We start from the raw sequence: 23372 nt of genomic DNA on the forward strand, positions 1-23372 counted from the left end.
TAAAAGTGAGAGACAAAGGATAACACATATCCGATTTTATGCAAATGGTCCCAGATATCTGAATACCATAAACTCTTTCGAGAAGTGTCAGGTAAGAGACAGCCTTGACATTGCTGTGTAGACCAGCATTTATAGTTATCAACTTTCTGAGGTAAATTAGAGTCCTAACTCAAGGGAGGTCCGTGGTAAGGCTCTGTGTTCTCTTGTCTGCATTGTGAAGCTAATTCAGGAGGGGGAGATGAGGGGAAGCAAAGGGAAGAGACCCATTTAGGAGCTCGGGGGACTCAGGGAGGGGTTGATGCATGTCAATGGCATGCCTGTGGGAGAGGAAGCTCCTGGGCTCCAGGAAAGGACTCAGATCCTTGCAGCTCATGAATACCACCAGATTATCTGTCCTGAAAACTATCTTCTGGGACTGGCAAATTGTCCACCTCCATGGAGCCAGAGGGTGACTGAGGTGGCCAATGCAGCCAGTGCTTCCCACCTCAGAGTCATATCCAATATCTTTAGACCATCAAAACTACCCAAGAGGAAGTAGTACATACCACTGAAAGCAGAATGCTTGGGGAGTAAAGCCTTGCTGTAGGGAGATGAAAGATCTAGGGAGGCTACCAAATAATGGATTAGGGCAGACAGAGCAATATTAGGCCATCTACAACCTGTTGCACACAGAAATTTGGTAGTGAACCCATCCGTCTGTGATCCCTGTATTTCATTAATGGACAGGGGTGAAACATGATGGAGATGCTTCAAAAGATCAATAGTGGGTGTGCACCTGGAGGTGAGGTATGAGCAAGCCAGCTGCTGCTGCCCCAGAACTAGAGCCAGTCTCAGAGGACCTGAAAGACCTGCCCCAGGAGCAAGAGGAGCCAGCCCTGGAGAGGGGTCAGTGCAGGGACACCACCATGGCAGAATGGCCACAAGGTCTTTTCTGTGTTTAGGCTCATCTCTGAGAGTCAAGGAAAGCGACTGTAACCCCAGCTGAAGAAACTCCCCTGGATACAAGCCTTTGTGGCTCAGAAAAGGAGGGTGCTATGTTTGAATAAAGAATTTAAGCCTGAAGAGTCTATAGGCTTAATGTCCATATGACCATATGACCATATGTCCATATGTCCATATGTCCATATGACCATAATGTCTAGAAACCTGGGCAAATATAAACGGTGAACATGTATTGATGTTCCATTACATGATATATTCAATATGTTGGCCCTCATTAGCATTGCACAGTTCAGCGTGCTGTACAAAATATCAGTGAACCCAGCATCAGTGTATCAACACAGCATAGCTATCAGTCCCTGCACAGGCATCTGTGATGCACTGCCTTGAATGATTAGTGTCTCTGGTTTTCAATAAATAGACCTGAACCTTTCATGCATCCCAGAAAAAGTAATCAAGGGGATTCAGATCTGATGGACATGCAGCGCCCTCTGTGTGGCCACACCATCCAATCCAGGTTTGGAAATTATCATCCCACCAGACAGTCCCGCACCACTCTGGTGTAGTGGGAGTGGCGCACCATCCTGCTGGAATCACTAAGGTGACCTTCCCGCTCCCATTAAGTGCAGGCATTAATTGGTCACCGTTATGGATTGAATCATGTTTCCCCACAAAGACAAGTTCATGTCCTACCCCTGGGACCTGTTTGTGAATGGGATCCTTAAAGACATCATTAGTTAAGGAGGCCGAATTGAAATTGGTCTTAATCCAATACGACTGGAGTCCTTATGAGCAAAGGAAATTTGGACACAGGGTGAGAGATGGCCATGAGAGAGGCAGCGACTGAATACTGGCTTGCCTGTAAGTCATCACCAGAATGCTACAGACTTCAGAGAAAGTGTGATCATGCTGGCACCTCAATTTTGGACTCCTAGCCTCCAAAATTGTGAGGCAATAAATCCCTGTTGTTTATGTCAACCAGCCTGTGGTAGTTTGTTACAGCAGCCCTGGAGAGCTAAGACAGGCACTGACATGATCAAATAAGCCAAATGTTCATCTGCCTTTCCAGGCTTGATGGTCACCCTGTCTACGGATTACTCTAGGCAAATGAGCTCTTTGCCTAATTTTTTAAAGTAGGTTCACTATTCATTGTGCAAATTCTCATGTGGTTTTTAATGTCATTTACTATGGTAATGGTCATTTTAAAAGAATATGAATTAAAATCACCTTGAATTTAATATCTGAATTGAAAATCTCTGGTTTGTATGCCAGAATGGATGGTAGCCCGATGCTGGGTAAAGTTTTCAGAGCAGGTTCAAAGAGTTTTATGAAGTCTTCCTTAAACTAAATAAAAAAGAGAGAGAAACTGAAAATTAAATAAGCCTTTTTAAAGAAGTCATGAGAACAGTGTCCTAGTCGATCAGATAACTATTTCTTACCTCCAGCTGATATAAAATATTTAATTTTGACTCTTCTGGATTAATTATCCATTTTCCTGAAGAGAAGAGGATAGATTTAGAAGAAAAGTTAACCTTTGTGCATTGCATTTTATTTCTCTATCCTCCTCCCCATCACACACACATTGTTTAAATACCCCCAAATCCTACATTTTCACCATCTTCTTGCATACATTCTTCAGGAAATGATTTTTAAAGGCATGTGGACTCCATCAGTTACAGTTGGTTCCTTAGCCAGCAAAAGAGGATGACTCTAAACATCTATTCACCTCTTATCTCAGAAGCTACAGTTTTAGGCTCATCTTTCTTCAAAACGTGGGATGCTTCCACCTCTGTTAAAAAAAAAAAGTGTGTACTTGTCACCAACCTTGATAAAATAGAAAAGAAATTTAATGTAAAATAACATACTTCTTAGATAAGTACTGCTTTTATGTATGTTGGTTTTAATTTTTCTTTCAACTTTTTTGTCTTTCTCCAAAGAATATTTTATTAACAGTAAGGACCAAAGGAAACTCACCACTCTAATGTATCATGTTTTATAATGTTTCCCTGTTCCTTTCCAGTCCTGGAATACTACGTGGGATGCTTTTTTTACTTGACTAGAATCATGGCAGGCATACCCTTAAATTTTTGGCTTCTTTTAAGTACCATTATGTCTTCTTTATGTCGTTACTCTGTATGCACTTTTTCAGGTTGGAGGGTGCTGGGAAGTTTTAGTTCAAGACGGTGAACTAAACTACCAGGATTACTTTTCCTCTCTCCCCAGATTCCTGAGCATCTGGATATGGGGAAGAAGGCCATCAACATATCAATGACTTTGAGTACATGTCTAGAAGGTGTAAGGCAGACAGGACTAGAATGAGTTAAAAAACAACAACGAGAGCAACCTACAATGAGGCAGAAGCAAAGGAAGGGGGTTGTTGAGATATAAGTGACCCATTTTCCCATCAGAGCCAGAGACGACAACAGTTGGTACCAGGCAAAGAGATGGACTTCAAAAGTTGGCCTTTTTTTTCTGGGGAGCAGTGAGGGAGGGAGGTAATGTACAGTATCTGAAAAAAAATTAAATATGTTTCTAGACATTTTGGTCATCAGAAATGCCAAAACAACTATTAAAAATGAATGCATAAGAATTTTCATCAAAGCATTATTTGTTTTGGGAAAAACTAAAAAAACGAAACCAAACTAAAACAACCTGAAGTATCTACAATCAGATTTATTATATAAGTGACAATAACTGTATATGAGGGAATACTATACAGTAAGAATTGGATCAGTCTTTCCTGACATGAAGGAAAGATGCTCTACTAAGGAAAAAAAATCAAGGAAGAGATAAAACTGCCATTATTTGCAGGAAATGTAATTGTATAGTAGACTTTTAACTGCCAAACTATTGGGATTAATAAAGTTCAAGAGAGGGTCAGATACAAGATTAATACATAGAAATCAATAGCTTTCCTATGCATCAACAATAATCAGAGAATATAATAGAATAAAAAGATTTCAGTTGCTATATTAAGAAAAGACTGTAAATTACCTAGGAATAAATGAATAAAAGCTGCCTACATCCTATATGGAAAAAAAAAAACTATAAAAGAGGATCTGAAAAAAAATGGAGAGGTACACTAGGTTCCTGCATAGCAAGACTAAATAATAAAAATGCCAATTATTCCAAAATTAATCTATATAGCCAATGTTATTCTGAAGGGGTTTTTCAATGGAATTTGACAAGCTGATTCTAAAATGCTTCTGGAAGAGCAAATGCTCAAGAATATGTAGACATATCTTGAAAAAGAATAAGGAGAGCAGTAATTGCTTAATCAGTCATTACATATATTATAAAGCCAAAGAAGTTAAAATAGTGTGGTATTGGGTAAGAAAATACAAATGGTTCAGTTTCAGTATAGGATAAAGAGAGTATTTCAAAACAGAGAGGGGAAGTGGAACGTGGCTCAACTGACAGAGTGTCTGCCTACCATATGGAGGGTCCAGGGTTCTATACCCAGGGCCTCCTGACCCATGTGGTGAGCTGGCCCATGTGCAGTGCTGACGAGAACAAGGAGTGCCATGCCATGCAGGGGCGCCCCTGTGTAGGGGTGTCCCACATGCAAGGAGTGCGCCCCGCAAGGAGAGCTGCCCCACGTGAAAAAAAAGTGCAGCCTGCCCAGGGGTCCCGCCGCATACACGGAGAGCTGATGCAGCAAGATGACGCAACAAAAGAGACACAGTTTCCAACTGCCTCCTCACAATGCAAGCAGACACGGAATATAGAGCAAATAGACACAGAGCAAACAACAGCGGGGAAGGGGAGAGAAAAAAAAACAAAACAGGGGAAGTGTTTGACTATTTAATAAATCATTATTGGGACATATTTGGAAAAAAGTTAATGGATGTTTTTTCAAGCCACTCATAAAAATAAATTCCATTTGATTAAGAAGCTTAATGTAAAAAATAAAATCGTAGTATATAGATGAAGATATAGTAAAATATGTTTATAATCTTGAGTTACGGAAAGAATTCCTTAAATCAGCCACAAAATATTAAAAAATCACAAAGAAAAGATTTATTTACATAAGAATTTGAAATTACATATGACAAAAATGTACCACAAATAAAGGTAAAAGACAAAAGATAATTTGGAGGAAATATTTGCAACATGTTTATATTCAAAGTATTACAAAATGTATAGAGTTACCAAAAAGGAAAAAAAAGACAACACCTAGGGGAAAATAGGCAAAATATATGAATACTTGTTTATATGCTTAATTCAAAGAAGAGGAGATACAAGTGGCCAAAAAATATCCTGGCAACAAGAGGCTCAACTTCAATATTAAACAAGAAATACAAAATAAAATAATAAGATACAGTATATTTTCCACCTAGGAGACTGTAAAAAATGTAAGAATGACAAGAAAACAGGAGGTCTTAAAACTCTTTTGATGGAAGCATACATTGGGTCAGCTCTTTTGAAAGGATGATTTATATGCTTATCTTTTCACCCAACAATGTCACTTCGTGGCATCTGCTTGGAGAAATACTTGGATATGTACATAAAGAGGAGGATTATTACAGTAACACTGTGGAAGTAAAAATCTGGAAACAATTTTACATCAGTTGGGGAATCTTTACATAATTCTTTGCACATTCACATTACATACTAGTATGCAACACTTAAGAGAATGAAGAAAATGGAAAAATGTCCAAGGCATATTGTTAAGTTAAAAAACACGTAGAACAATATATTCAGTTTGATACTATTTATGCAAACAACAACAACAAACCAAAATGACCAAACCACTGTCTATAGTTCTCTCTCTTCTCATCGATACAGAAGTTTAGAAAAAGATCTGGGAAGATAAACATCAACCTCATAATAGTGGTGACCTTTGAAATTGGGGATAATGGTCAAAAGAAGTGATTGTTATTTGTATTGTTTGATTTTTTAAAAACAATGTGTTCACATACTAGTTACACTGTTAAAAACTTGGTAATGAGATAGGAGTATGCTGTATGGTTCTTTATTCTTCGCTTTCTGACTTCAATTCCCCTTCTCCAAGTCTCCCTTGAACCCAAAGCAGTCAGGTCCTCAACCCCCCAGTACAGGGAAATAAGTTCCATCAGGTTTACCAGGAGCTCCACACAATAGATCTAGTAGTCAATTCTCAGTCTTCATCTTCCTCGGCCTCTAAGTAACTGTATGATCCCAGCTGATTGTTATCTCCTCCAGGCACTTTCTTCCTTGGCCTGTAGAACACTGGATGGGTTTTCCTTTTCCATATTAGATGTTCTTATTTCAGTCTCCTTTGTTTTCTCCTCCTCATCTTCCCAACTTCTTAACAATGGAGTGCCCCGGGGCCACTCTGTGGGCCCTTGACCCCTTACAACATTTTCTCAGCAGTCAGCTGCCCTTAAAATATATGCCAGATTGTGTCACTCCAGTGTTTGAAACCTCCAGTAATTGTGTACTTCACTCACCATCAAAAAGATTCAGTCCTCGTTATCGCCCTGACCTTATCCCCTAGGAGTCTTCTTGCTTCCTTCACTGCAGCCGCACTGGTCTCCTTCTTGTTCTAGAAGGAGGCACTTGCTCTCCCTTTGCCTCAGCAGTCTTCCCTCAGGGGTCCTAATGGCTCCCTCGCTCAGGTCTTTACTCAGGTATCTCGTCTTCTCAATTAAAGCTCCCCAGAGCACCCTGTATAAGCTTGCAGCCCTCCTCCCCCTATACTCTCTCCCCTTCCCTGCTTCTTCTCCTTGGCCCTTATCATCACCTTGGCTTATGAGAGGTGCTTGGCCTATAGTAGGTGCTCAATAAGGGTTTGATGAGAAAGTGACATCACCTAAATTTTAAGTATACATGTTGGAAAGGAAAAACTATTTATAATGATTATCTCCGAGGAATATACTGGGATCGGTTAACATTTTAATCTTTCTGTTATATATGTCTTAATGGTTCGACTTCTTAAAAAACAGTCAAATGAATGTTATTTCTATCATGAAAAAGATAAATATATGCATCAAAAATATAATGGCAGATTATTTCTTGACGTGTAGATAAATGCTCACATGTATTACATGTAATCTGCCTGGGAGTTTAAATATTTAAGCTCATTTTGATTCTCATAACAATCCTGTAATAGAAGTATCATTTATTACCAACAGATGAAGAAACTGAGACAATTTAAGAAACTTACCCAAGATCACAGTATTAGTTTGTGTTGGAGCTGGGATACAAACCTAGCTCTTCTGGATCTCTATACTTGCGTTCTTTCCAATATGTGGTCCCACCTCCCAGCAAATCTGCCTCCCAGCAAAAACTAAAACATCAAACTACTCACGCAGGTGCTTTTGACTAGACATTTTTTGAAGCCAGCTTTCTTCTGTTTGTACTGATGTTGGAATTCCTGGGTATAAATTTTGATAGATCATCCTGAAATTTAGACAAAATGCTAATTTTGAGTACAGTTTGTTGGCAGGTCTTCTAAATATAAAACATTTAGCAACCAAGTAACTTATGTATATAGAAGATCCTAATTTTATTTTCTTTGAAACATTCTCTTCCATATGTGTCTCTTTAGTAGATCTAGGTCAGGTACAATGTATTTGCATCAAATCTGTTCTTTGCAAGGTATTCCTAATCCCCTGAGACTCCTGATCCCATGTTATTTTCTTCAGGGAATAAATTCCCAGTGCTGTATCTGTTCCTGTGTGTTGTCATCATTGCTGGTGATCGTGGTGGTAGTGGTGTGTGTGCTTAAACATTTACTTGAATTTAAATTAAATCACATGTTCATTTTCAATAGCTTAAAAATTCCAAACTCTTTTTAAAGAGATGCAGTTAATTAAGTTTAATGAAATAATCTGTATCCTTGCTATAAGTGGTTTTAATCAGTTATTTGAGTTATTGACAAGAGAGCAATTTATTCAATTTTACTTGTTAAAATAACTGTTACTGGCAACAAGTAAGCAATAGCTACTGCTTCTCAATTTCCTTTGCCTCTTTCAACTTCAATGGTTTGGGATAATTTGCCAGATTTTCTATAATTATCAAACAGTAATTTTTCAAATAATTTAGCCAGTTTTAGAATTGTCACTTTAAGAGAACTGAGAAAGGTGAAATCTTGTCTCTATTACATCTCCACCTTCCTTTTGGATGCTTTGCTCCTTGGCACATTGCATCAGTGGTTTTTATTTTTTTAATTCTGAAATTACTGTGTTCTGTAATAAGCAAAGAACTCCTCTGCTGAGGCCACCTGTGCAGGTCTCAGAGGGAGCCCTGTTTATCTAACTTCCCAGAGAAACAATTTAAAGAGACCAAGTGTAAAGGAACACTAAAAAACAAAACAAAACATCCCCAGACCGCATTTAATGTTCTTGTTTCCCACTGCCCCCCCGCCGAGTTAAATGGTTAACTAAAACCAATATTTATTCATCTAAGTTCTTTATTTTTCTTATACAAATACCAAAGATCACAGAGAGAAATTCTGTGTAAAGGTAGAAGGCAGACTGAGAGAAATAAGAAAGTTAACATTTATTGAGAACTTAATTATGTAGTAGAACAAACATAGCAGTTGTTTTACCCATATGATTTCATGTTAGGTTTACGAAAATCAGTCAAGATAGGTATTAGTATTCCTCTGTTACAGATGAGGAAACTAAAGTGCATGGAGATTAGGAAACCTCTCAAAAAAAGCACATGTGGTAGGTTCAGGTTGTACTTTGACCTGACTGGCTTCAAAACCTGTGGTTTTACACATTCCATTGCCTCCTAACATTTGCCCTATATTCAACTAGAATAGAAACAGGGCAATTATAAGTAGAAGTTTAGCCAACATTGGTTGTATTTTTATAAGTTTCTAGGACAGACGTAAAAAACACTAACTACTTTACTGAATTTACCAGTGAACACTTTGAAATATTAAAAAAACATCTCCTTAGGAAGATTTAGGAGGAAAAATTAAGAAGTTGATCTAGGAAAGAGAGGTTCCTATGAATTTGAAATCTTATATAAGAATTCCGAATCAAAGTGGCACCTGAACAGATCATTCTCCTTCCCTTCCTTTCCAAAATCTCACTGAAACAACAGACATGCAAACTAAACCAAACTAAGCCAAAAAAGTCTTGGAAAACAAGATAGTTGTAATCGATAAACAAGCATTATTGAAGACATTGCTAAAAGAAAGAAAATAGATGGTGTTAGGATGATGTTAAGCCAGAGCAGAGAACACCATAGCTCAAGACAAGAGAGTGAAATAAGATTTTTCAAAGAAAACTCCTGAGAAGGTTCTAGCTCTGAGTCAACCAAATGTACAGAGAAGCGAGCTGGGGAGTCATCAGAGAAGTTCAAGGACTGAACTTGGAAGAGCTAGGCAAGCCTGGCTTCTTTCTTTCCCTTTATAGGGCAGGTGGTTGCAGTTATTTTTGTTTCCCCTCATGAAGCCCAAAGAACTACTTTCTGAAAATAGTGGGTAACTTGCTTTGGGAGGGTTTGGGTATGAAAAAGAAACAGATCAGAGTATGATGTCACTCAGGACCTGCCCAGCAGACTTGAGTGAGAATGGAGGAAAGGACATTCCACCCAGGAATGAAATATAAAGGACTCCATCCACATAGTAAACCATCCTTACCCTAACTCTAGTAATAATAGGGTTACCCAGCCTGCATATTTGCTGCCCAGATTCTCCACAGGGAAGCTCTGATATCCTATCATATTTCTGATGTGCCCTGCCCACCTACACAGGACTCATAGTCAGTGCTCCCATGCAAAACCTGAAAGATTCCATTCTAGCTACCTACTGGTCATTCACTTATAAATAAAAATGGGTAACCAAAGATTACCAGTTACTTAAAAGACAATCAATAATATGGAAAAGAAGGACCAACAGGACAAATGATCCTTAAAGACAAAAGAAATACAAAGAACAAAAGACACATTAATATATTAAAATTTGTGTTCTCAAAGATATTAAAAACAATAACAAAAACAAAAACAACAACAAACTACTTTGGACAGCAACCATTAGAGAACAAGAACTGGTTCCTGGACATTCCAAACACGAATCCTAAAATAAAAATTCTTGAACAAAGGCTGCAGAGTACCATGCAAACACTGAAGATCTTGAAAACATAAAGGAAAAGTGATGAAAGATGGAGAATCTATTCAAGAGGCCCAATAGCCATCTAGTAGGAACATAAGAAGGAAAGAACAGAGAAATAATCAAATCAGAGGGTTTAAGACTCACACCAATCAGCAACACTGGACTAGGAGGCAATGAAGCAGAACTCTGAGGAAAAATGGTTTTAAACTTATTACTTTATATGAGATTATATTACTAATCAAATATAAAGGCAAAATAAAAACATTTTCAGACAGGCAAAAAGTCAGAAATTTTACTAGCTATAAGACCTACATGAAAAAATTACCCAAGGAGTTTCTCCAAAAGAAGGAAAAGGAACAAAAGAAAGAAGGCAATATGGGAATCAAGGAACTGTGGCCCTTGAACCTAATCCAGGAAAACTGAAGACAACTAAAAAAGAACTGAGAGTTGAAAAGTTCTTCTTCCAGGAGCCAAGATTTATGAACATAGGATTACATTTTCTTGTCCGTGGATCCAATCACAATACTGGTTCTCTAGTAAATAATTATCAGAAAATTATGAGTACTATTTATTGGCTTTCAATTTTTAGAATCAACCTATACTCAGAGCACCAAGATTTAATTACAAAACATAAACATGGTAAAACTTGGCAAGGTAATATAACTTTACATGGCTAAATATTTAATATAATTTGTTAATTGGGAGTGAAAGGAAAGGGTAAGAGGAGAGATGGAAAGGAGCAGGAATGAATTAATGAGTTAATTTTTCATAATAGAGTCAATAGATAATATTGATAAATTAAGAAATAGAGGCTTAAATATTTAAAAGTTGTAAAGATTAGAAAAACTAAAATAATTTAACTACTAAAAGTTAAGAGGCGAGAGGTAGTATGAATTATAGTCCTTACCTTTCAGGGTTGAGAATCAATAGTAATGTCAAAAATTGATAAACCAGGAAGTGAAAATGAGTTCTTTAAAATTATAATGGAGGGAAGCAGACTTGGCCCAATGGTAGGGCGTCCGCCTACCACATGGGAGGTCTGCGGTTCAAACCCTGGGCCTCCTTGACCCATGCGGAGCTGACCCATGCGCAGTGCTGATGCGCGCAAGGAGTGCCGTGCCATGCAGGGGTGTCCCCTGCATAAGGGAGTGTGCCCCGTAAGGAGAGCCACCCAGCGGGAAAGAAAGTGCAGCCTGCCCAGGAATGGTGCCGCACATACGGAGAGCTGACACAACAAGATGACACAACAAAAAAGAAACACAGATTCCTGGTGCTGCTGAAAAGGATAGAAGCAGTCACAGAAGAACACACAGCAAATGGACACAGAGAGCAGACAACTTGGGGCGAGGGGGAGAAGGGGAGAGGAAAAAAAATTATAATGGGTAACAAAAACTGTTAACCATATAGTGAGTGGAGTGGGAGGTGGGGAGTGAGTGAAGATTTTGAATATTATACCATTATATACTTTAATTTTTTAGCCAGTGCATATATTATCCTTCATTAAAAAGATGAACTAAAAGGATAAATACAAACATATAAATGGGACAGAACAATTGTTATACTTAAAAGTTTGAAAGTTGGTCATAAAGGCAAAGCTTAGGTGAAAAGTAATTCATGATTGTGGACTCAGGTTTGTATGAGATTTCAGGAAAGATTTACAAAGACATTTCAAAAGTTTTCTCCCTAGTATCTTCCTATTTAAAGTGCCAGAAGGCTAATGACAATAACAACAACAATAAAAAGGGGGGGGGGGGGGGAGGGAAGATTGTGAAGTAGGCAGGGACCTTTTCTTTACCTCCTCCACAATGTCTAACACATCCTATGGGGTCTGATTAAAATAAATGCCTTGGCTTATTTTCCTCTACTTCCTAACATATTTACCCAAAAGGTAAATAAAACAGCTGAAAAAAAAACAAAAAAAAAAAAAACAACCAAAACCACATTTGCTTACCTATCTATATTCATTTCAGTCATGTCTTTTCTAAATGTTTGAAATATTTTAGGAAAATCTGTTGAAGGAAACATTTAAAAAATTAGCCACTCCTTGTAAATCAGTGGTTCTCAGATGGGGTGATTTTGCCCACCAGGGGACATTTGGCAATGTCTGGGACATTCTGATTGGCACAAAACATCAGGGGTGCTACTGGGACACCCAGGAGTAGAGGCCAGAGATGCTGCTAAACATCCTGGAATGAATAAAGAATTACTTCTCCCCCTAAAGTCAGCAGTGCCGAGGTTGAGAAACCTACTCTGAATAACTCTCAGGGACTGGAGCCATGTAAGTACAGGATGTTAAATACAAAAGTGAGTCGTGCTTCTTTCAGGAGGATGTTTTAATAGTACAACATCCTTAAGACATTACTCCAGCTCCAGGAGCGCCACGTGTGTGTGCGTGTGAGAGAGAGAGAGATCGCTGCGTGAAGACACTTAATAAGTTAAATAAAAATGGGCACTCTACTCAGCACTGCCTGTTTCACATTTACGGCTTTCACCTAGATCCTTAACTTTGAACTATCACAGCAGCCCAGGGGAGGTTTTTCAGTGTGAGAGTGAGAGAGAGGAAAAGTGGGAACTCGGGACCGAGGCCCGCGGAGCCTGGGTGTGGGAGGGGAGAGCGGTGCAAACATCTGGGAAGCGGACCCCCGGGCGGGCCTGTGGCCCAGCTGTGCCCCGGGGCTGGGCCCTGGGGACCCGGGCCCGCGGGGAGGGGGGCGCGCGGCGCGCGGCCGGTACTTTTTTGGGAGGAGGAGGAGGAGCTGGAGCTGGCGCTGGCGGGGGCGCTGGCGCTCGGGCTGGTTTCCGGGCTGGGCGCGTGACTCCACGTCGCGCTGGCCGTCGGCGTCGGGCTCAGGCTGGGGCTGATGACGCTGGCAACGCGGGGGACGAGTACGTGCTCGTCGTCTAATTCGCTGTCACCTTCGGCCATCAACTTCCAGATGGACTCGGTGTCGGATGCGTCCAGGGATTCGGTCTCCTGTCCCTCCCTGCCAGCCGCCGCCGCCTCCTCTGCCTCCTCCTCCTCCTCTTCCTCTTCCTCCTCCACCTCCTCTTCCTCTTCCTCGCCTCCCATCTCCATTTCCCCTTTCTGATTCGCCTCCTTCTCCAGCCCTGGGAATCTGTACTGCGAGTTGTCCATGGCGGGCAAAAGACGGGACCGGGGCTCGCGCCGCCGCTGTCGCCGTCGCCGCTCCGGCTCCAGGGGACGCTCTGGTGCGTCCGTCTCCCGAGGCAACCGCGCGCGGGCGGCCGAACCTCCCTGATTTAAAGCGCCAGGAGGCCTGTAACCGGCTCGAGTGTTGGTGCGCGGAGGGGAGCGGCGGCAGGGGGCGCTGTGGGGCGCGGCGACCCCGTCCCCGGCTTCCCCCGGGCCCTCGGCTCCCGGGCTCCCGGGCCTGTGAGGGGCCTGGCAGCCTGCGCCGAAATTACCTCCCTTTCTTCTCAACTCTTTTGGGGCCTCTCCGGATTTGTTGTTTGTTTGCTTGAGAAGACAGGGAAGTACGTTCCAGCGATGGACCCACTTAATGCCCCTTGGTATTGTGGGTGGATGCAGGAGTTTGGTTTTTATTGAGTGGGCATCTGCTTGTTAAAACTTCCAATGAACCTTTATTTACACAAATGGCCCACGGGCCGTAGTTGGCAGATTTCCACTTTACAAGAGTTGCAGAAATATTTAGTTTGATTAGCTTTTGTGGCTTCTCTTAAATTTTGCTCCTGACAAGAGTGCCTCGCTCAAAGTCCTGGCCCTGCGTATTGCTAGTTCCATCCTGGAACTGGAAAAAGCGTGAGACATCTGGCCACCCAGGCACCACCTGGGTTTTTTTCTTTCCTAGGTCTTTGTTTTCAGCTCATAGTACTTAACTTTTTTCAAATACTTTCCAAAAAGGTATACAGGTATGTAACAGTTACCCACCATACAGACTGAAACATACACCTTCACTATAGAGTATTGCTTCCTTTTTATTGGGGGTGGGGGGGTGGGGTAGGTACAGGACTTGGGATTTGAACCCCGACCTTGTTTGTGGGAAGCCAGCCCTCAACCACTGAACCACATCAACTCCCCTGAGTTTTTTGTTTTTTTGTTTTTTCTCCTTTTTTGCTTGTTGTTTGTGTTTTTGTTTTTAGGAGACACCGGGACTGAACCCTGCACCTCCCATGAGGGTAGTGGGTGCGCAACTGCTTGAGCCACAACTATTTCCTCTACTCCCTTTTATTTATTTAAAATTTTTAAGGACATATTTTTATTTATTTATTTTTAATGTATTTTTATTTATTTTTAAGTGATAATAGATTACATAAAATGTTACATACAAAAATATAGAGGATTCCCATATGCCCCACTCCCCAGACCTCCCACTTTTCCCACATTAACAACTTCTTTCGTTAGTGTGGTACATTCATTGCAATTGATTAACACGTTTTGGAGTATTGCCACACAGCATGGATTATAGTCTACACTGCAATTTTTTTTTCCTTTTTTTTTGTCTTTATTTTTTAAATATTACATTAAAAAAATATGAGGTCCTAATATACCCCCCACCCCCCTCACCCCACTCCTCCCCCCATAGCAACAACCTCCTCCATCATCATGAGACATTCATTGCCCTTGGTGAATACATCTCTGAGCACCGCTGCACCTCATGGCCAATGGTCCACATCCTAGCCCACACTCTCCCACATTCCATCCAGTGGGCCATGGGAAGACATACAATGTCCAGTAACTGTCCCTGCAGCACCACCCAGGACAACTCCAACCCCTGAAAATGCCCCACATCACATCTCTTCCTCCCACTCCCTATCCCCAGCAGCCACCATGGCCACTTTCTCCACACCAATGCCACATTTTCTTCGATTACTAATCACAATAGTTCATGAATAGCATATCAGTAAGTCCATTCTAATCCATACTCTATTCCTCCATCCTGTGGACCTTGGAATGGTTTTGTTCACTCCACACCTGTATCTAGAGGGGGCTTAGATTCCACATGGATGCTCTATGTAATCCTCCTGCTTTCAGTTGTAGGCACTCTTGGCTCCATGGTGTGATGGTTGACCTTCTTCAACTCCATGTCAGATGAGTGGGGTAAGTCCAATAAACCAGAGTCTACACTGCAATTTACATTCTCTCCCACTCCATTCTGTAAGTTAAGGCAGGATATATAATATCTTGCATCTGTCTTTGCAATGTCATTCAAGACAATTCCAAGTCCTGAAAATGCTGCTATATTACACCTCTCTTTCCCTCTCCCTACCTTCAGCAACTCTAGTGGCCGCTGTCTCCACATCAATGATATAACTTCTTCCATTGCTAGAATCACAACAAGTCTATAAGTAGAGTACCAGTAAGTCCATTCTTGTCCATATTTCATCCCCCAATCCTGAGGACCCTGTGATGGTGATGTCCACTCCATCTCCAATTGAAAGGGGCTGCTGATCCCATATGGCTGATGGATGGGACTCTCTTGCTTGCAGTTGTAGACTCTCTCAGTTCCTTGGTGTGGTGGTTGTCCATCCTCACCTCCTTGTTATTTGTCCTAGGTGAGTCCAATGAACTGGAGAGTAGGTGTTGCAACTCTGTGGTGGCTCAGGGCCCAGCTGGCACATGGACAGCCCAGAGATTCAAGTCTCTTGGACATACACCTATCAACTCCAGTGCCAACCATAGTTTAAATAAAAGGGACAGGGCGGCAGACTTGGTCCAGTGGATAGGGCATCCGCCTACCACATGGGAGGTCTGCGGTTCAAACCCCGGGCCTCCTTGACCCGTGTGCAGCTGGCCCATGCGCACTGCTGATGCGCGCAAGGAGTGCCCTGCCACGCAGGGGTGTCCCTCGCGTAGGAGAGCCCCACACGCCAGGAGTGTGCCCTGTAAGGAGAGCCGCCCAGCACGAAAGGATGTGCAGCCTGCCCAGGAATGGCGCCGCACACATGGAGAGCTGACACAAGATGACGCAACAAAAAGAAACAAAGATTCCCGTGCCGCTGACAACAACAGAAGCGGACAAAGAAGACACAGCAAATAGACACAGAGAACAGACAACCAGGGTGTCTGGGGGCGGGGGGAGGGGAGAGAAATAAATAAATAAATCTTTAAAAAATAAAATAAAAGGGACAGAAGAGACGTGTGCAGAGAAGCCACACCTGAGTCCAACTCTGTCACCCTCAGGAGCACAAGCTCCAAACTAGAGCCCACTGGCAAGGCAGCAAACCCCGGAGCCATCTGCCATGACCACAGGGCCTGGGTGTCTCCAGAGCCCTCAGGAGCCCCACCATTTGGGGGCTCTCCCTTTTAAAAGTCTCTCAGCATGAGGAGATATTCCTAGTGGGAAGGATCATGTTCCTGTTTGCTTAACTTCATTTCTAAGATAAAGGAAGTGAACTTTCTAAGATAAAGGAACTGCATAGCTGGGGACATAAGTCCCCTGGTGACTGGGTTAAGCCTCAAAGTTCCCTTGTGATCTTGGCTGATATGGGCTAAATCACTTGACATCTTTCAGCTTCCGTTTCCATGAGTGTAAATTGGGATTAATAATAATAATAATAATGTTTACCTTAAGATATTTGTGGACATTGGTGAATGTGAAATGACTGCCCACAACTGTCAACCCTACTTTCAGCCAAAGAGCACAGCACACACCTGTAGTTAAGTGAGTAGGGTTTATTACTCATTGCAGCAGAGTATCTCACTAAGAGGATGTTAGAAAGAACAGACAAAGGGATTTAGGCTTGGATTGTGTGATTTGGGGGTGAGTCTAAGGAAGTGGGGTTTCACTCTAGATTGAATGCCGTCAGAAAGGGGGAATGATTGTATGGTGGGGTATTTTGTGGATGACAGAGCGACCTTATTTTTGTCTGTGCCTAGACAAAACAATGAAGAGACCACACGTCTAGTATATCATGGTGTCCGCATCACCTTGTCTGAGGTTGGTATTCTGTAAGAATGTTTATGGCCAGTAGGAGAACAGTATGGCCTGGCTGTGAGTGGCAGGATATCGAGGACTAGCTGTGATCAGGTCAGTTCCTGGTGTCCGTTGCTGCTTTTTTTCCTTCCTCTTCTTTTCTTTCTTTCTTAGAACCATAAACCTGCAGAGAGAGGGGTTTAGTGAGACCCATGAGCCTTCCAGCCCAGGGTGCTTTTTAGCAGCGCTGGAAGGAGAAGGAAGTTTAAAGTTAGGCGGCATTTTATGCTTGTCAGATCCATCAGCAAGTATTTACCCAGCATTACCAGGAGCCAGTCCTCAGCTGGACGTGGAGAGGCATGGTCTTGCCCTCAGGAATCACAGCAGTGCCTGAGCAGGCGGCAGGAGTCGGGCAAGCCAGGCTCTGGGGCTAGGTGGAGGGGCTGAGAGGCCCCAGACTGTCCCTGTATCCTGAGGCAGAGAGAAGATACACGGGATATTTTTTTTGAAAGAAGAGGAAAACTTGCAGGCTAAGAGAGCAGACAAGAGGAGGGATCCGAGCTGCTCAGGAAGGAAGGGTGAAATGAGGACGGCTGGAGAGGGGAATGTAAAAGCGTCCCAGGAGAAGAGAAAAGGGCAGCCAGGCTCAAGCCCAGGGAGTAGGCCCAGCACTGGGAACCATGAGTTGCTCTGTTGAGGTGCAAATAACGTAGTGGAATTAAAAAAAAAAAAACACAACCCATCCTTTTCTGGAAATAATAGCTTTTTAATTTTGGAAAGGTTTTTTATTGTGGTAACATATATACAACATAAAATTTCCCATTTTAATCACTTTCACATGTACAACTCAGTGATATTCGTTACATTCCCAATATCATGATACCATCACCATAATCCATTGCCAAAGCATTTTCATCACCCCCAACAGAACTTGGTACCCATTAAGCAGTAGCACCCCACTCCTCCTCCCCCCAGTAAGAGCATTTTGATGCTGAAGGGATCTTAGAGGTCACGAAATCCAACTGGTTCCTTCTAGGAAGCGCAGTGACAGGATCAAGAGGACCCAAAGGAAAAACATTAAAAAACAAGAAGAGATTCCAAATTTGGTTAAGTTTCCAGGGTCCCAGAGTCCAGTGGAAATCAGGGCTGTGAGGGTGAGGTGGGAGCTGGCTGAGAGCAGGCTAATTGTGCTTGTGTTTATTCTGGGTTGCCTCCCTGTAGTTCTGAGATTGATTTAACGTTTGGTTAATTTTGTATTGAATTAACATTTTTAAGTATTCTTTGCTAAGATCTTTTTGAAAGTGTAACCGAGGATTAAGAATTAACAAATACTTATGATTATTGAATCATTACATAGGTGCCTTTTTACTTTCTACCTGAAATTACTGAGACTGGCTGAACTAGAATCCAGATGCCTTGATCTCTGTTAATGACTATGAAACTATATAACCTTTATCTTGTGATTGTAAAGACCTTGTGACTGAGCCCCCTTTTGTCCCCACTCTCTATTCTGTTTCATATTAGACAGCCCCTTAGTGCTTATTAATGGAGGAAGCTGAGCCAGCCCCACCCCAATCAGGTTGGAGAGATAGATTTTACACTGTTAGATCATCTGTGCTCCTAGCCATGCACTGGCAATAAAACTCTTTCTCTCTTTGAATCCCTGGTGTCTCAGGAATTGAAATGCTTTGGGGCAAGAACTTGCTTTTGCTTGGTATCAAAAATCTAAGGAATGAAAGCGGACTTGGCCCAGTGGCTAGGGCGTCCGCCTACCACATGGGAGGTCCACGGTTCAACCCCCAGGCCTCCTTGACCCGTGTGGAGCTGGCCCATGCGCAGTGCTGATGTGCGTAAGGAGTGCCCTGCCACACAGAGGTGTCCTCCATGTAGGGGAGCCCCATGTGTAAGGAGTGCACCCCGTAAGGAAAGCCGTCCAGTGTGAAAGAAAGTGCAGCCTGCCCAGGAATGGCGCTGTATACACGGAGAACTGACACAACAAGATGATGTAACAAAAAGAAAAACAGATTCCTGGTGCCACTGTGAAGGATAGAAGTGGTCCCAGAAGAGCACACAGTGAATGGACACAGAGAGCAGACAAAGGGGCGGGGTGGGGGGAAAGGGGAGAGAAATACATAGAAAATAAATCTTTAAAAAAAAATCTAAGAAAGGAGAGCAGATGTGGCTCAAATGGTTGAGTGCCTGCTTCCCACATGGGAGGTTGCAGGTTCGGTTCCCAGTGCCTCCTGAAACAAAACGAAACAAAACACAAACAACAGGGAAGCGGATACGGCTCAAACAATTGGGCTCCTGTCTACCACATGAGAGGGGTCCCGGGTTCTGTTCCCAGGGCCTCCTGGTGAAGGTGAGCTGGCCCACACAGAGAACTGGCCCTGAGCTGATGCAACAAGACCACACAACAGAAAAGAGACACAGAGGAAAAGACAATGAGAGACACAACAAACCAGGGAGCTGAGGTGGCTCAAATGATTAAGTGCCTCTCTACCTGGTCGGAAGTTCCCAGGTTTGGTTCCCAGTGCCTCCTAGAGAGAAGATGAGAAGAGAAGACAAGCAGACACAGAAGAATATGCTGCCAATGGACACAGAGAGCAGACAGCGAGTGCAAGGGGCACGGGGGCAGGGAATAAATAAATAAAAAAAATAAATCTTTAAAAGGAAAATAAAACAAGCAAAACAAACGAAGAAACCAACTCAGGGAAGTCAATGTGGCTTAGTGGTTGAGCACTGGCTTCCCATATACGAGGTTCCTGTTTCCATCCCTGGCCCCCAGTACCTAAAAAAAAAATGTCTAAGGAAATCTTCTCTTGTATCCACTTACTTGACAAAGACCAGTTTCTTATTTCCCCGTGAGGGACTGCCCCTGTCTTGTCTTGGCCATGCAGAGACAAGATGGTGCTAGGCTGCCCCACTTCCACCCCTCTCCCCAGTCCTCAGTGCCTCCGTGGAGTAGGGAGCTTGGGTTTTGAGAACCAGGCTGCTCTTCTCACCATTTGCATGACTTTGAGCCTTGTTTAGCCTTTGTTCCCTGATCTTTAAATGGAGATCTTAGTACCTTCCCACCTACTTCATAGGCCTATTTTGAGATGAGTTAATTATTTAAATTTTCTTATTGAGAACTGATCTTGCATTATCTTTTTTTTTTAATAGGACCATGTAATTCTGCTTAGAAAATGATGCTACATCTGTGAATCTGTACAATGTTTTGGGTGCTTCAGATGTAAGGGGATTTTTTTTTTTTTAAACATTTTTTCCCATCAAAAGCATACAGTATTATGTAATTGTTTTTCATTATCATCATTGACATTTTGTTTGTTTCCCTTTCTATTTAACGTTTCCCTCTAAAGACTGCTATGAATATAATTACTTTGAGAAAGGCCAGAGAGTGAATTTTTACATAACTCTCTGTTCATAAAGAAAGCATAGTATCCCTTGGAATGCTTTTGTCTGCCATTGTGCTGATTCACAGTGGAAGTACAATAGCAAAGAACACTAGCCTTGATGGTGACTAATTAGGAATGTGCCTGGCTGTGTTAGCTTTGAGGAGCAGCTTTCTAAATGTCAGATCCCCTCCTCCCCCAAGCTCTTCTCAGCAGATGACTTCTGAGAGCCTCTCAGTTAGCAGTGACACCTTAATATTTCATTGGATTCGCTCCTCCTGGACTTCTGTACCACCCGCAGAGACTGCCCCTGGGAAGGATGATAGGGAAAAGAGCGGATGTATCAGCCTTCTCTGACGCTCAGACCCCAAATCTGCCTGCTCTCTTCTCCCTGACTTCATATCTTCACACTAGTTCCTTTGAGGTCAAGCTCAGCTTCATTGCCCTTTGGACTCAATCCCACTTGATCTGTAGTCCTAACACTATGTCTTGTCTCTGGACTGTCTCCACAGTTACAGAGAAAGAGTTTTCCTGTATCCTCGCTGAAACTGACAATTCCGAGGTCATCCATTCTCTGCCTGCTCCTCCAAGACTTTGCATTGTTCATTCATTCATTTGTTAATTCAATATGTTCAGTATTAACTCATTTAAAAAATATTTATTGAGTGTATGCTACCTAGCTGACATTGTTCTATACTCTCATTCTTGGGGGATCATCAGAGGCTTTCACTGGGGTAGGACCACAAAATAAATCTAGTAGGTTAATCATTTTATCTTCTTCTTTTTTTTTTTTTTTTAGCTCAGTTGTAGATTTATAGAAAAATCATGGAAAAAATCATGCAGCAAGTATAGAATTCCCATATACATCCCCCTGCCGTGTATAGTTTTCCCTATGGCTAACATTTTGCATTAGTGTGGCACCCTTGTTACAACTGATGAAACAATACTACTATAAATATACTATTAAACTATTAATTATAACCCATAGTTTACATTAGGGCTCACTCTTGGTGTTGCACAGTTCTATGGTTTAAAAAAATTTTTTTTCTGGTAATATGCATTTTCCCTTTTTAAAAAAATCCCTTTTCAAATATACAATTCAGGGAGGTTAATTACATTCACAAAGTTGTGCCTCCATCACCATCATCCATGGCCAAAACTTTTATCACCCCAAACAGAAACTCCATATCAATTGAGCCTTAACTCCCCATTCTCCACCCCCACCCTGGCCCTGGTAAGCTGTGTTCTAGTTTCTGACTTTATGGATTTGCCTATTCTAATTATTTCATATCAGTGAGTCTAGTAGGGTCACATGTGAGCAGACACCTGAAGGAAGTAAGGGAGCGGGCCATGGGGATCTTTGCAGGAAGAGTGTTCCAGGCATAGCACTGGGCCACCATGGCTGGAATGAAAGAAGCAAGTGGTTGATTGTGTGAGACCTTGTGGCTTTTGATTGTGTGGGACCTTCTGGCTTTTTGTCTGAGTGAAATGGGGAGTGCTTGGTGGATTTTGAACCTGGCATGATTTACATTTTAAAAAGATCATTCTGGCTGCTGGGTTGAGACTAGAATGTGCTCTCAGCTGGACTCTACGAGACTCAACTAGACCAGTCTACTCAAGTAGACTCTCTAGATTTTGGGGGAGCAAAGGCTTAATTAGTAGGGTCACCTGATAGAAGGTTATTGTAACAATGGGCAAATATGTTTGAATTATAACCCCAATGGCAAAAGAAATGCTATGGGAATACAGAGCTGTATAAGGAATGCACCACTGCTCTCAGGGAGCAGAGTGGGAGGGGAGAGATGACAAATTCCCAAATAACTTGTCAGACAGAATGTGACATGCACCACAAGATGGCTGTAGAGGATGTGCAACGGGAACTCGAAGCTCAAAGAGACTGTTCCTGGATGAGGAGTGGAGAAAGGAGAATCAGGAGATCTCAGGAAGGAGTCTGCCATTGCCCTTGCAGGGCTCTGTAAGGTTATTTCTACCTAAGGCCCTAACCGTTATAAAAGTCATACATACACATTACAGAAGGTCTGGAAATGCAGAGAAATGAGAGAAAGGAGGCAAAGCTCTGTCCACAGCTCTGACATCCCAAAGCATACATTATTAACATTTTGATGTATTTTCTTTCAGTCATTTTTCTCTGTGAAGTTGTTTTGCAACTTGTAGTATATGCAATTTTGTGTATTGCTTTTTTTAACTTAATGTGACATCTATTTTTATGTCCTGATGCATGCTCATCTATTGAATTAACTTTTATATCATATCAAATGATATAAAATGATGGTTTACACAATTATTTCTGCATTCGGTTAGAAAATTTTTCAACACATATTTCATGTCAGTTCTTTAAGGCTCTGAGGATATACCAGCAAATGAGACCCAATAAGGCGCCTGCTCTTATGAAGTTTATATTCTGGAAGAAATTAAACAAGGAAACAAATAAGGATTATAATTTCAGACAGTGATAAACCATTTGAAAAAAAGAGAAGAGGGTGATGTGATGGAGAGGTGGGGGGTGGTTTGCTCCAAGGAGGGGTCATTTGAGTTAAGACCTGAGTGAGAAGAAATCAGCCATGCAAAAAGCTGAGGGAAAATGTTGGGGACCCTTGCGAGTTCCCTGGGGTTTTTCATTCAGCACAGACAATTGAAGTCCACACTAAGTTTTGATCCAGCAAGGGAAAGAGATTTCTTAAGCCTGCAGTGGCTAAGAGAGGAAGTCTCAAACCTGCCTCCCAGAACAACGAAAGTAGCAGCGTCATATTTACTTAGGTTCTGGTAGAAGTTTGTGGTCAGGAAAGGAAGATTGACAGGTAAGGGGGTTTGCAGGGGGTTTCTTAACTACACATGCTCTCTACGCTTCTACATGCTATAATACACTTGGTCAGACAAAACGTGCTCAAAAAATGACGTCTGTGTCCCACGCAAAGGTGGAGAATTTACTATTACAATGAGCTAAAGTTTAGTTCACTCTATTAATATACTGAGACTGCCCCTAATGGAAAGTCCTGCTCTATGGTTAAGTAAATTCTGTGGCCAGCTACTGACTGCAGCTACAAGCCTTTCTCTGCCTTGATTGGCTGT

At 42.0% G+C, this 23372-nt stretch overlaps 1 protein-coding gene and 1 long non-coding RNA gene across 2 annotated transcripts in view; one reads left to right on the forward strand and one right to left on the reverse strand.

Annotated features, from left to right (window-relative positions):
• The window catches only part of ERICH6 (glutamate rich 6), a 39213-nt gene extending 23502 nt beyond the window's left edge, over positions 1-15711 (reverse strand). The window contains exons 1-6 of the mRNA XM_058295145.2: positions 12725-15711; positions 11943-12000; positions 7232-7323; positions 2666-2728; positions 2379-2434; positions 2167-2283 (exon numbers count right to left, since the gene is read on the reverse strand). Of these exons, the coding sequence (XP_058151128.1) occupies positions 2167-2283; positions 2379-2434; positions 2666-2728; positions 7232-7323; positions 11943-12000; positions 12725-13127 (789 nt within the window). The 5' untranslated portion in view covers positions 13128-15711. The remainder of the gene's footprint in view (positions 1-2166; positions 2284-2378; positions 2435-2665; positions 2729-7231; positions 7324-11942; positions 12001-12724) is intronic.
• On the forward strand, positions 12832-18908 carry LOC131278182 (uncharacterized). The gene is made up of 3 exons (XR_009185438.2): positions 12832-13201; positions 15006-15071; positions 15527-18908. It is a non-coding gene; the product is annotated as an uncharacterized lncRNA (long non-coding RNA).
• The last annotated feature ends 4464 nt before the right edge of the window (positions 18909-23372 follow it).

Source organism: Dasypus novemcinctus, chromosome 4 (genome assembly GCF_030445035.2).
Source record: "Dasypus novemcinctus isolate mDasNov1 chromosome 4, mDasNov1.1.hap2, whole genome shotgun sequence".
In the NCBI taxonomy this organism is placed as follows: domain Eukaryota; kingdom Metazoa; phylum Chordata; class Mammalia; order Cingulata; family Dasypodidae; genus Dasypus; species Dasypus novemcinctus.